Source organism: Thamnophis elegans, chromosome 13 (genome assembly GCF_009769535.1).
Source record: "Thamnophis elegans isolate rThaEle1 chromosome 13, rThaEle1.pri, whole genome shotgun sequence".
In the NCBI taxonomy this organism is placed as follows: domain Eukaryota; kingdom Metazoa; phylum Chordata; class Lepidosauria; order Squamata; family Colubridae; genus Thamnophis; species Thamnophis elegans.
Window position 1 is genome coordinate 3,032,656 of NC_045553.1, and position 12,474 is coordinate 3,045,129.

The following is a 12,474-nucleotide window of genomic DNA, read 5'->3' on the forward strand; positions in this document are numbered from 1 at the left end:
AGACTTATATACCGCTTCACAGAGCTTCACAGCCCTCTCTAAGCGGTTTACAGAGTCAGCTTCTTGGCCCCCAACATCCTGGGATGGATGGATGAGTGGATGGGTGGAAGGAGGGAGGGAGGGAGGGAGGGAGGGAAGGAAGGAAGGAAGGAAGGAAGGAAGGAGAAAAGGAATAGCAATAGCTCTTAGACTTATATACCGCTTCACAGAGCTTCACAGCCCTCTCTAAGCGGTTTACAGTCAGCTTCTTGGCCCCCAACATCCTGGGATGGATGGATGGAAGGAGGGAAGGAAGGAAGGAGGGAAGGAAGGAAGGAAGGAAGGAAGGAAGGAAGGAAGGAAGGAAGGAAAAAAGGAATAGCAATAGTACATAGACTTATATACCGCTTCACAGAGCTTCACAGCCCTCTCTAAGCGGTTGACAGAGTCAGCCTTTTGCCCCCAACAATCTGGGTCCTCATTTGACCCACCTCGGAAGGACGGGAGGCTGAGTAACCTTGAGCCTGGTGAGATTCGAACTGCCCAAATTGCAGGCAGCCGGCAGTCAGCAAAAATAGCCTGCAGTACTGCACTCTAACCACTGTGCCACCATGGCTCTTAGTGAGCATTCAAAGTCACTAAGTCACCTAGGATCGAACTCACAGCCTCCTGACTGTGAGGGGAGAGCGCCACCTCTAGGCCACCACTTAACTCTAACTATCGAAAGCCTGAAAAAAAGACACAGCTACTTTTAAGGGGAGTCCGATCTCCCTCCATTCTTCCCCATGTCGCTTCCAAAAGGACAAACAGCCCCGGTAGAACAGCTGGCTAGATTTTTACGGTGCTGCAAAATTTGGACCCCAGGGCAAATATCCCCATCCAGAACCAAAGTTTTCCTCCCCCGCCATCCGGCTGCTCCCCCCTGTTGTGGCCCGGCAGCAGACAGGGTAACTGGCAGCAGATTCGGGCAGTGAGGAGGGTTGGGGAGGAACCTGGGCCAGTCCTGGAGTCTGGGGAAGGCTCTGAGGAGGGCTCTGTGTCGGAGGCAGAGAGGGGGACAAGGACGTCCGGCAGTTATCAGCTGCCTTCGGAGTCAGACATCAGTGAGGCAGAAGAGCAACTGGAGCCTGTTCCCACTGGGTGCATGCGCAGAGTGGCCAGACGAAGGGAACAGCTAAAGAACAGGGGCCGACTTCGGAGTAAGGCCACAGGGGGGGGGACGGTGAATGGCCCCTCCCAGAGGGAATAAAAGAGGAGCGACAGGGGAATGGAGTTTACAGGAGACAATCAGTTCGCTTCATTGGTTCATGAGTCTCCGAGGCTCATTGCCAAATTCTGCAGATATCGGCCTGGCAGCTCTCCAAGCCAGATAAGGTCTGTGACCGTAAATCCTCCCTTGAATAACTTTGCTGGATGTGAACGAGCAGAATTCAGTCAATTAATAAAAGGGGTTTTTGTCAGGACGAGGAGTTCGCTTCAGGCTCTCAGGAAGCCTCGGAAAGAACAGGGTTTTACACACACACACACACACACACACACACACACACACACACAAAGAGCCTGTGTGCATACACACACACAGCCCAGCCGAGCCAAGGCAGCCTCTTCCTGCCGTCAGAATTGGAGGCCCGACAAACGGCGACGGACTCACCTTCTCAAAGCTGCCGCTGGAGCTGCCATGGCTGGAGGAGGTGATTCGCAGCGGGGAGTTCCTCAGACCCAAGGTGAGCTCTGCGGGTAAAGAAAAAAAGGGGGTGAGAGATGCCCCCCAAAAAAGGGTTATTGCGAGAGGACAGGCCTGCAGAGAAAAGATTAAGCAGGATTTGGATGGAGCCGTTGGCTTCGTGTGCGCGCGCAGATCCGCAAAATACGGCGTGCGACATTTACGAGGGTCGTGGAGCTAAAAAGTTCCCAAATGTTTCCTCCGGCTTAGCCTAACCTTGTAAGAAGGATCAAAGGGGCTTCCTGGGACGCCAAGGAACAGGGCTAATCTCTTCCCGAGCTTTCCCGATCGAGCGGGCTGTACACCAGATCGGAAAAGGGTTTCCCTTAATAGGAAGTATTTCTGCCCTGTACCCCAAATTTAGACGCTTGGCAAGTTGTCACCTTACTTAGGACGGTTGCAAATTTCTCAGGGGTCGTCCGTTCACTTTTGGGGACCTTCTGACAAGGCATTCGATTCACTTCACCGCAGTGGTACTAATTCAACGACCGCGGGGAATTCACAATTAGGGGCGAGACAGGTTGTAAAAACGGTGTGTCTGTGTGTAAAACTCGTTGAACACCAACTGTCTTGCTTAACGACTGATTTCGGACTTAATCACAGTCGTAAGTCGAGCGAGACAGGTTGTAAAAACGGTGTGTCTGTGTGTAAAACTCGTTGAACACAACTGTCTTGCTTAACGACTGATTTCAGGCTTAATCGCAGTCGTAAGTCGAGCGAGACAGGTTGTAAAAACGGTGTGTCTGTGTGTAAAACTTGTTGAACACAACTGTCTTGCTTAACAACTGATTTCAGGCTTAATTGCAGTCATAAGTCGAGCGAGACAGGTTGTAAAAATGATGTGTGTGTGTAAAACTCATTGAACACAACTGTCTTGCTTAACGACTGATTTCGGGCTTAATCGCAGTCATAAGTCGAGTGAGACAGGTTGTAAAAATGGTGTTTCTTGTGTGTAAAACTCGTTGAACACAACTGTCTTGCTTAACGACTGATTTCGGGCTTAATCGCAGTCGTAAGTCAAGCGAGACAGGTTGTAAAAACGATGTGTCTGTGTGTAAAACTCGTTGAACACAACTGTCTTGCTTAACGACTGATTTCAGGCTTAATCGCAGTCGTAAGTCGAGCGAGACAGGTTGTAAAAACGGTGTGTCTGTGTGTAAAACTCATTGAACACAACTGTCTTGCTTAACGACTGCTTTCGGGCTTAATCACAGTCGTAAGTCAAAGGACGAGCTACGTATCATGGTTTAATGCCGCCGTCGAGGCCAAAATGCTTCGTTAAACCGATTTGCACCTCTCAAAACCCCTTTTCCTCCAAGCGGAATCCTGCGTTTTGAAGCCGGCGCCAACGTCCTTCGGGCCTCCCGAGCGGCAAGACTCGGCTGGGAATGATGGGGGTTGTAGTTCAGGGCCTGAAGGAACGGGGTCGGCAGATGACGCGAAGCGCAACGCTACCACCGACAAGCCGCTCCCCCAAAGCGATCACAAACGGGTTCGATATGAACGGAAGGGGTAAGTTGTGGAACATGCAAGGCAGCTGCGCAACTCAACGCAACCCAACGAGGAAGACGCATGTCTCGGCGTCCGTATGTGGGGGGGGGAGGCACCATCATCCACAGCCTTTTGTGAAAACCCCAGATTTTAGCCTGCTGTAAATTTTGCAGGGAGAGGTCTTAATATGGGCAACGAACAGGTTTTCTCAGCTGCAAAAGGAGGAGCCGGTGCCAGGATTTAAAACACACACACACACACACACGCACACGCACACACAGATAAAACTTTCCATCCAGTTAAGTGGATAAACATCAGCCGGGGGACGTTGCATCCAGAAGTGATTTCGCCCAAAATAGGAAAATTCCCAGCCTCTGGGACCTCACTCACGCAGGAGCCCAACGGCCACAGTTCGTGGCTAACGTTTCCAGTGGTCGCTGCTATGGGAAAGGGGTGGGGGTCTCCCTGGGAGCAGCGCAAGCCCACCTCCGGCTGCCCAACTTTCAGCCGTGCTGGGATCAAGCGGATCTGCAGAGCGCAGAGGAAGAGGAAGAATGAATCAGCCGAGGGAACGAAAGGAGAGAGAGGGAGGGAAGGAAGGTAAGAATGAGAGAAGGAAGGAATGGAGATAAGATTGGAAGGAAGGAAGGAAGATAAGAATGAGAAGGAAGATAAGAATGAGAAGGAAGATAAGATTGAGAAGGAAGGAAGGAAGATAAGAATGAGAAGGAAGGAAGGAAGGAAGATAAGAATGAGAAGGAAGGAAGATAAGATTGAGAAGGAAGGAAGGAAGATAAGAATGAGAAGGAAGGAAGATAAGATTGAAAAGGAAGGAAGGAAGATAAGAATGAGAAGGAAGATAAGAATGGAAGGAAGGAAGTAAGAAATGGAGGAAGGAAGGAAGGAAGGAAGATAAGAATGAGAAGGAAGGAAGGAAGATAAGAATGAGAAGGAAGATAAGAATGAGAAGGAAGGAAGGAAGATAAGAATGAGAAGGAAGGAAGGAAGATAAGAATGAGAAGGAAGATAAGAATGAGAGGAAGGGACGGAGGAAGATAAGAATAGAAGGGAGGGAGGGAAGAAGATAAGAATGGAAGGAAGGAAGGAAGGAAGAAATGGAGGAAGGAAGGAAGATAAGAATGAGAAGGAAGGAAGGAAGGAAGATAAGAATGAGAAGGAAGATAAGAATGAGAAGGAAGATAAGAATGAGAGGAAGGGATGGAGGAAGATAAGAATAGAATGGAAGGAAGGAAGGAAGGAAGGAAGGAAGAAATGGAGGAAGGAAGGAAGGAAGGAATGAAGGAAGGAAGCAAGGAAGGAAGGAAGGAAGGAAGGAAGAATCTGCTGCGTAGCCTTTCTTGGTAAGGACAGGCGCAGGTCGGTCAGCGTTACATGCCCATTCCCAAGGGGGAGGAAAAGGAGGGAGAGAGGGAAGGAATCACAGGGGAAGGAAGGAAGGAAGAAAGGACGGAAGCCCTTCTTGACAATTAACATGGTCCTGAACCTTCCACCGGAGTCATTGACCCACTCGTGACTTTACCCAAAGCCTCCTGGATCCCCCAAAACGCCCAGCAATTATTTAAGTGAACCGAAATGCTATTTTTGGGGGTGGGGGGCCCACCTGAAAAGGCAGCCCCCATATCCTGAGCAGACGCTCTCTCGCTCTGGCTCTCGGAGAAGCTCCAGGTTGCAACGCAGAATTGTCTCCATAGACTTTTTTTGCGGTGTGTCAGGATGAGCCCCGCAGAGATTCCCTCCTTTGCAAACCCCTATTTTCCTCTCTTTTCTTTTCTTTTTCATTCCCCCCTTTCCCCCTGCCTATCTCCCCTTTGCTCTCCTGCCTGGAAAAGGCCACAGCTGCCTGCCTCCCACAGCTGCCCGCCTCCCACCAACCCCCCGGTTTTGCAAGGGACCCCCCCAAGAGGAATGAGAGCCCCCTTCTTCCTCACCCCCAAAAGATGGACAAAGGGGGAGAATCTGAGGTGCCCTCACCCTCCAACCCTCCCAGGCCCCTCACCTGCTTGCTGGTTCCCGGGGCCCCCCACGAGGTGGCCCCGTAGAGGCTGATGCCGGCTGTCCTTGATCTCGATGGTCAGGAGGGTCTTCATCTCGTCGTCAGGGTGGGCAGCTGGGCGGCGGACCAGGGAGCCTGCCGGGCTGTGGGCAGTGCCGCTTGGCTGGTCGCGGAGCACCTCTGAGTCCGGGGAGCCCCCCTTGGCGTTTTCAACCCTGGACCGGGCGGGGGGCAGCTTCCTCTCCTGCCATTGGCCGGCCTGGATCCGCCCTTGGGGGCCGTCCGCCTCTTGAGGGACAGACGGAGCCTGCGAAGGGGGCCTGCCCGCCCCAGCCTTGGCGTGAGTAGGGACCGCCCGGGCTGCCTCCTGCGCCTTGCTGCCGGCCTGCAGCGTCCGGACGGCGGTGGTGGTGGTGCCGCGATCCCTCAAGGGTGAGTTGGCCGCGTGGCGGGAGGGCAGAAGACGGTGCTGTTGCTGCGACGGAACGGGCGGCCCTCCGGAGGCCTTCTGGGGCGCAGCCGGAGGACGGTTTGTGGGGTCCGAGCTGAACTGGCGAGCGCGCTCGCGGATGGAGCCGGCTCTTTGGAAGGGCTGCTCCCGGCACGGCTCTGCAGAGAGGGAGGGAAAGGGGAGGGAGATGTCAGTGGAGGGAGGGGGAGGACCAGCCTGGGAGCAGAGCGTGGTTTATCTCAAACAGCTGGGAGCCCTGCCAGACTTGGGGGGGGGAAGGGGTGATGGGGAAAGGGGGGTGTCAAGCGCTCAGTGGTGTCCTCTGCTTCTCTCCCACTTCGATTCGGAAAACTCTCGTTTTCTTTCCAAAAAAAGGAAAGGGAGAAAACACCCAGCGGTGCCTCCCTTCCCCGCCTCACCGGAGCTTCTCGGCTAAGTTTTCAGCCTTTCTGGGATAGGCAGATCTCAACCGGGGGGGGGCAGTCAGAGGGGTCCCCCGCCCTATACATTCCCCCGATTGGTTAAAGAGCGGGGCAAGGGGACCTTTTCGGCTCCGAGGACCCAAAGCCGAAGGCGGTTGCACGCACGGGCCCTGAGCACCGAAAAAGCTGAAGACAAACCAGCTTTTGGCCATTTCTCAGGCTGTTTTCAAGCTGAAAAACAGCCCCCCAAAATGGCCTGAAAATGGCGCAATAAAGGCCCAAAAGCAGCCGGGAGGAAAGGAGGCCTCGGGGGGGAGGGGGTTGTATTATGAATTGAGGCCGAGGTCCACCGGGGGGGAAAGAACCAAGAGAATTACCTGCACCAGGTGGCTTCGAAGGAGCTTTGCAGCTGTCCGTTTCTACTGTTCGGGAGCCTCCAGTTGCTAAACGAGCATTACATTGAAAAAAGAGAAGCTGTGTTGAGAGAGGAAGGGATTCGGCCTCCCACTGGCATGGATACGGATGTGACTAAACGGCTGTGACCAGATCCCTGGGCCTGGATCGCACCCCTGCTCGATCTTGTGAGCATTAAGAGATCCCAGAACACTTCACAACTCTATCATTGTAACCAACGGCATGGCCAACTCATCATAGCCAACTTGCCATGGCCAACTCATGATAGTCAACTTGCCATGGCCAACTCATCATAGTCAACTTGCCATGGCCAACTCATGATAGCCAACTTGCCATGGCCAACTCATGATAGTCAACTTGCCATGGCCAACTCATCATAGTCAACTTGCCATGGCCAACTCATCATAGTCAACTTGCCATGGCCAACTCATGATAGTCAACTTGCCATGGCCAACTCATGATAACCAACTTGCCATGGCCAACTCATGATAGCCAACTTGCCATGGCCAACTCATGATAGTCAACTTGCCATGGCCAACTCATGATAGCCAACTTGCCATGGCCAACTCATGATAGTCAACTTGCCATGGCCAACTCATGACAGCCAACTTGCCATGGCCAACTCATGACAGCCAACTTGCCATGGCCAACTCATCATGTCAACTTGCCATGGCCAATTCATCATAGCCAACTTGCTATAGCCAACTTGCCATGGCCAACTCATGATAGCCAACTTGCCATGGCCAACTCATGATAGTCAACTTGCCATGGCCAACTCATGATAGTCAACTTGCCATGGCCAACTCATCATAGTCAACTTGCCATGGCCAACTCATCATAGCCAACTTGCCATGGCCAACTCATCATAGCCAACTTGCCATGGCCAACTCATCATAGCCAACTTGCTATGGCCAACTCATCATACCCAACTTGCCCCGGCCAACTCATCACAGATGGGGGGGGGGAGAACTCTGAAAATTGGAACCCCCTCCACTGGCAGATACCCAAATAAAGCCCTTCTTGCTGCTTCATTAGGCCACCCAGTCAAGGAAACTGCCCTTCAAAGGCACAGCTGGGCACAGCTGGAGCTTCTCCAACCCATTTCAAGTTGGCCGCAAATCCCCTTCCCCCAGTCAGGCCGGCTGTCCAGTGAGGCTCACTCCCGCTTTGTCCTCAGCTGAGCTCCGTGGCCCTGGCTGGCCTCCAGTCCCTCCCAGCGCTGCTCATCCCTCACTGCGCTTCTCCACTGTTGGAAGGCTCCCACCAACAAGACAGATCGTGCGTCAAACTCCTTCCCCCCCACGGTCTGCAGAGCAGTGCCCTGACGGATGTCTGCCTCCCGCTTCCAAGTGGGGTCAGCCAAACGTTTAACAGATTAACAGAGTTGGAAGGGACCTTGTAGGTCATCTAGACCAACCCCCGCCCAAGCAGGAGGCCCTACACTGTTTCCGACAGACGGCAGTCAGTCTCTTCTTGAAAGCCTCCAGGGATGAAGCTCCCACAACTTCTGAAGGCAACTTCTGTTCCATGGGTTGATGGTTCTCACTGTCAGAAAATTCCTCCTTAGAGCCAAGGTGGCGCAGTGGTTAGGGTGCAGTACTGCAGGCCACTTCAGCTGACTGTTATCTGCAGTTCAGCGGTTCTAATCTCACCGGCTCAAGGTTGACTCAGCCTTCCATCCTTCCGAGGTGGGTGAAATGAGGACCCAGACTGTGGGGGCGATATGCTGACTCTGTAAACCGCTTAGAGAGGGCTGAAAGCCCTATGAAGCGGTATATAAGTCTAACTGCTATTGCTATTTCCAGGTTGAATCTCTCCTTCCATTATTCCTTGTCTGGCCTTCAGGGGCTTTGGAAAATAGCTTGATCCCCTCCTCATTGGGGCAGCCCCTAAGATATCGGAAGACTGCTATCCTGTCTCCCCTGGTCCTTCTCTTCACTAGACTAGCCAGGCCCAGTTCCTGCAACCATTCTTCATATATTTTAGCCTCCAGTCCCCTAATCATCCTGGTTGCTCTTCTCTGCACTCTTTCCAGAGTCTCAACATCTTTTTTATAGTATGGTAACCAAAACTGGATACAGTTCTCTAGGTGTGGCCTTACTAAGGCTTTACGGAGTGGCAATAGAGCAAATTCAATGCTTCACTCGGTATCCACAATCCACGAAAGGTGGGAGCTTGGCGTATAGCATGCGCCCATGCACACCAATAAAATCACCAAAAACTTCTCACCAAGATTATTAGGTGCAAATAGGGCTCAAATCGTTGGAAGATAGAATAGAATGAGCTGGGAGGGACCTTGGAGGTCTTCTAGTCCAGCCCCCTGCTCCAGCAGGGGAACCTATACCATACTAAGAAGGACCACGTCGGGGAACGGGCATGGTGGAGAATGTTATTTATGTGGTCATGAAGAATCAATGACAACATGATGGCTTAGCAATAGCAATAGCAGTTAGACTTATATACCGCTTCATAGGGCTTTCAGCCCTCTCTAAGCGGTTTACAGAGTCAGCATATCGCCCCCAACAACAATCCGGGTCCTCATTTCACCCACCTCGGAAGGATGGAAGGCTGAGTCAACCCTGAGCCGGTGAGATTTGAACTGCAGAACTGCAGTCAGCTGAAGTAGCCTGCAGTGCTGCATTTAATCACTGTGCCACCTCGGCTTGCAATCATGATAATCATTTTATGGTGTGGTGACCAAAACTGGATGCAGGACTCTAGGTGTGGCCTTACTAGGGGTTTATAGAGTGGTATTAGTACCTCACTTGATCTTGATTGTATGTGAATGCAACTTAGGATTGCATTAACCTTTTTGGCTGCCGCTGCACACTTCTCAAAGAAGATCATGAGCAGTGACCCCCCCCAAAGGCACCTGGCTTTGCTCCCCAACCCCCAAAGAAGCCCGTGCTAGGAAAACTGGGGTCAGCAGTCAGCTCGAGCCAGTGAGCCAAGGAATAAAATGATCCGGGGCCGTGGCAGGAGTGGAAGGGGATAGAATTAGGCCTGTGTGGGTGGAGGAGATTTTCTGTAATGTCTTAAGCTGAGCTGAGCTGGGCTTAGGATAGAGAGGGGGGCTGCAGAATGACAACCCCTCGACCCCACCCCACCCCCGGTGAGATCTCCAAGGAAAGGGAAAGGACCTGGAAGGTACCAAGACCCTCCCCACAAAACCAGTTTGCAGGATTTCTCCGGCAATAAACGTAAAACCCACCCAGGGTCATCAGTCAGGGAAACTGGGGAGAGAGAAAGACCGAGAATGGCTGTTTAGGATCCAGAAGGATGAGAACTAGGCTCCCTGCCCAATCGCCCCTTGGGACCAGCCCAGCTCCTTCCTCTTTCTCGTTGAGGGACTGCCAGGAAAGGCCCCCCCTCCACTCCCCGAGTGCCCATCGAAAGTCAAGAGGGGGAAACAGGAGAGGAAGGGGAGGAAAGGAAGAAGGAGACAGAGAAGGGCGGAGAAAGTAAAAGGGAAGGGAAGAGAAGGAAAGAGAAGAGAAGGAAATGAAATAGAAGAAAAGGAAAGGAAAGATAGGGAAAGGAAAGGAGGAAAAGGGAAGGGAAGAAAGGGAAAGGAATGAGAAGAGAAGGAAAGGAAAAGAAAGAAAGGAAAGGAGGAAGAAGGAAGGAAAGGAAAGGAAGAAGGAGAGAGGGAGACGGAGAAGGAGGAAGGAAAGGAAAGTAAGAGAAAGGAAAGGAAAGAGAAGGAAAGGAATGGGAAGAGAAGAGAAGGGAAGGGAAGAAAGGAAAGGAGAAAAAGGGAAGAGAAGGAAAGGAAAAGAAAGAAAGGAAAGGAGGAAGGAGGAAGGAGAGAGGGAGAGAGAAGGAGGAAGGAAAGGAAAGAGAAGAAAAGGAAAGGGGAGAGAAGAGAAAGGAAGGGAAGAAAGGGAAAGGAAAGAAAGGGAAGGAAAAGAAAAGGAAAGAAGGGAAGAAAAGGAAAGGAAAAGAGGGAAGGAGGAGGAAGGAAGGGAAGAAAGGGAAGGAAAAAGAAAAAGAAAAGAAGGAAAAGAAAGAGGAAGATGGAGAAGGAGAAAGAAAGGAAAGGAAAGAGAAGGAAAGGAAAGGAAAGAGAAGGGAAGGGAAGAAAGGGAAAGGAAAGAAAAAGAAAAGGAAAGGAAAGAAGGGAAGGGAAGGAAAAGAAAGGGAAGGAGGAGGAAGGAGGGGAAGAAAAGGGGAGAGAGGGAAGGGAAGGGAAAGGAAAGAAAGGGAAGGAGGAAGAGAAAGGGAAGGAAGAGGGAGATGGAGGAGGAGGAAGGGAAGGAAAGAAAAAGAAAGGGAAGGAGGAAGAAGGAAGAGAAGGGAAGGGAAGAAAGGGAAAGGAAAGAAAGAAAAGAAAAGCAAAGAAGGAAAAGAAAGAGAAGGCGGAAGAGGGAAGACGGAGAAGGAGGAAGGAAAGGAAAGGAGTGGGGAAAGGGAGAAGGAGGAGGAGAAAGGGGCTTTCCCAAATAAAAGAAAGCGAGGAAGGAAGGAGGGAGGGAGGGAAGAGAAGCTCCTGACCTTATTGGGAGAAAGAATGTGAAGGTTCAACGCTGAAGAGTAAATTCCCTTTCTGGATCTGGGCAGGAATTGCAGCTTCCCTTGGAGACCGGAGACCGCAGGGCAAAGGGGGAGGGGGGGAGCCCAGCCTCCAGGCAGGAGTCCCGGGGTGGTGGTGGTGCAGGGGGGGGGGAATCTTTCAGAGCAAGGAGACCCTGCAGAAATCCCTTTCCCTGCCCCCCTGCAGGCCCCCCCCTCCCAGGAAAGGGAGGCGGGAGGGGGCAGGAGAGTGCAGGGAACCAGCGCCGGGGAGGGGGGGGGGGCTTCGGAGAGGAAGCAGCCTTGGGGTGAACCCTGAAAGGTGGGCTCTCTGAGCATGGTGGTGGTCTTGGGGCTGATCGTGTTACCCAGGTGGGTTGTGAAACGTTTGCAAGAAAGCCAGCAAGCTCAGAGAGCACCAAGGAGCCCACCGTCCTCCTCCTCTTCCTCCTCCTCCTCCTCTTCCTCCCTGCAAACCCCTCTTCCTGCTAGCACTGATGATGTTACCTAGGTGGGTCATCAAAGGTCAGCAAGAAAGCTCAGAGAGTACCAATGACGTCACAGAGATCCTCCTCCTCCTCCTAACCCTTCTTCTCTTCTCTGCAAACCTCCCTTCCTCCTAGCACTGATGATGTTACCCAGTTGGGTCATGAGAAGTCTGCAAGAAAACAACCAAGCTCAGAGAGCACCCAGGACCCCATAGTCTTCCTCCTCCTCCTCCTCCTCCTTTTCCTCCTCCTCCTCACAACCCCCACTCCCTTCTAGCACTGATGATGTTACCTAGTTGGGTCATGAAACATTTGCAAGAAAGCAACCAAACTCACAGAGCATCAAGGACCCCACAGTCCTCCTCCTCCTCCTCCTCCTCCCTGCAAACCCCTCTCTCTTCTAGCACTGATGATGTTCCCTAGTTGTGTCATGAAACGCCTGCAAGAAAACCACCCAGCTCAGAGAGCACCAAGGACCCCACAATCTTCCTCTTCCCTCTTCTTCCTTTTTCCTCCTCCTGCTCCCTCCCTCCTCCTCTTTCTCCTCCTCCTCCTCCTCTCTGTAATCTCCCTTCCCTTCTAGCACTGATGACGTTACCTAGTTGGGTAATAAAACGTCTTCAAGAAAACCACCCAGCTCAGAGAGCACCAAGGGCCCCACAGTCATTCTCCTCCTCCTCCTCCTCCTCCTCCTCCTCCTCCTCCTCCTCCTCCTCCTCTTCCTCCTCCTCCTCTCTGTAATCTCCCTTCCCTTTTAGCACTGATGATGTTCCCTAGTTGGGTAATAAAACGTCTTCAAGAAAACAACCAAGCTCAGAGAGCACCAAGGGCCCCACAGTCATTCTCCTCCTCCTCCTCCTCCTCCTCCTCCTCCTCCTCCTCCTCTCTGCAAACCCCTCTCCCTTCTATCACTGATGATGTTCCCTAGTTGGGTTATGAAACGTCTTCAAGAAAACCACCCAGCTCAGAGAGCATCAAGG

General features: G+C 52.2%; 1 protein-coding gene across 3 annotated transcripts in view; it reads right to left on the bottom strand.

Moving 5' to 3' along the window:
- The window catches only part of SMTN (smoothelin), a 64,440-nt gene that overhangs the window by 28,808 nt on the left and 23,158 nt on the right, over positions 1-12,474 (bottom strand). For all 3 annotated transcript variants that reach the window (XM_032229490.1, XM_032229489.1, XM_032229491.1), the window contains exons 10-12: positions 6,458-6,523; positions 5,211-5,816; positions 1,631-1,710 (exon numbers count right to left, since the gene is read on the bottom strand). In XM_032229490.1, the coding sequence (XP_032085381.1) occupies positions 1,631-1,710; positions 5,211-5,816; positions 6,458-6,523 (752 nt within the window). The remainder of the gene's footprint in view (positions 1-1,630; positions 1,711-5,210; positions 5,817-6,457; positions 6,524-12,474) is intronic.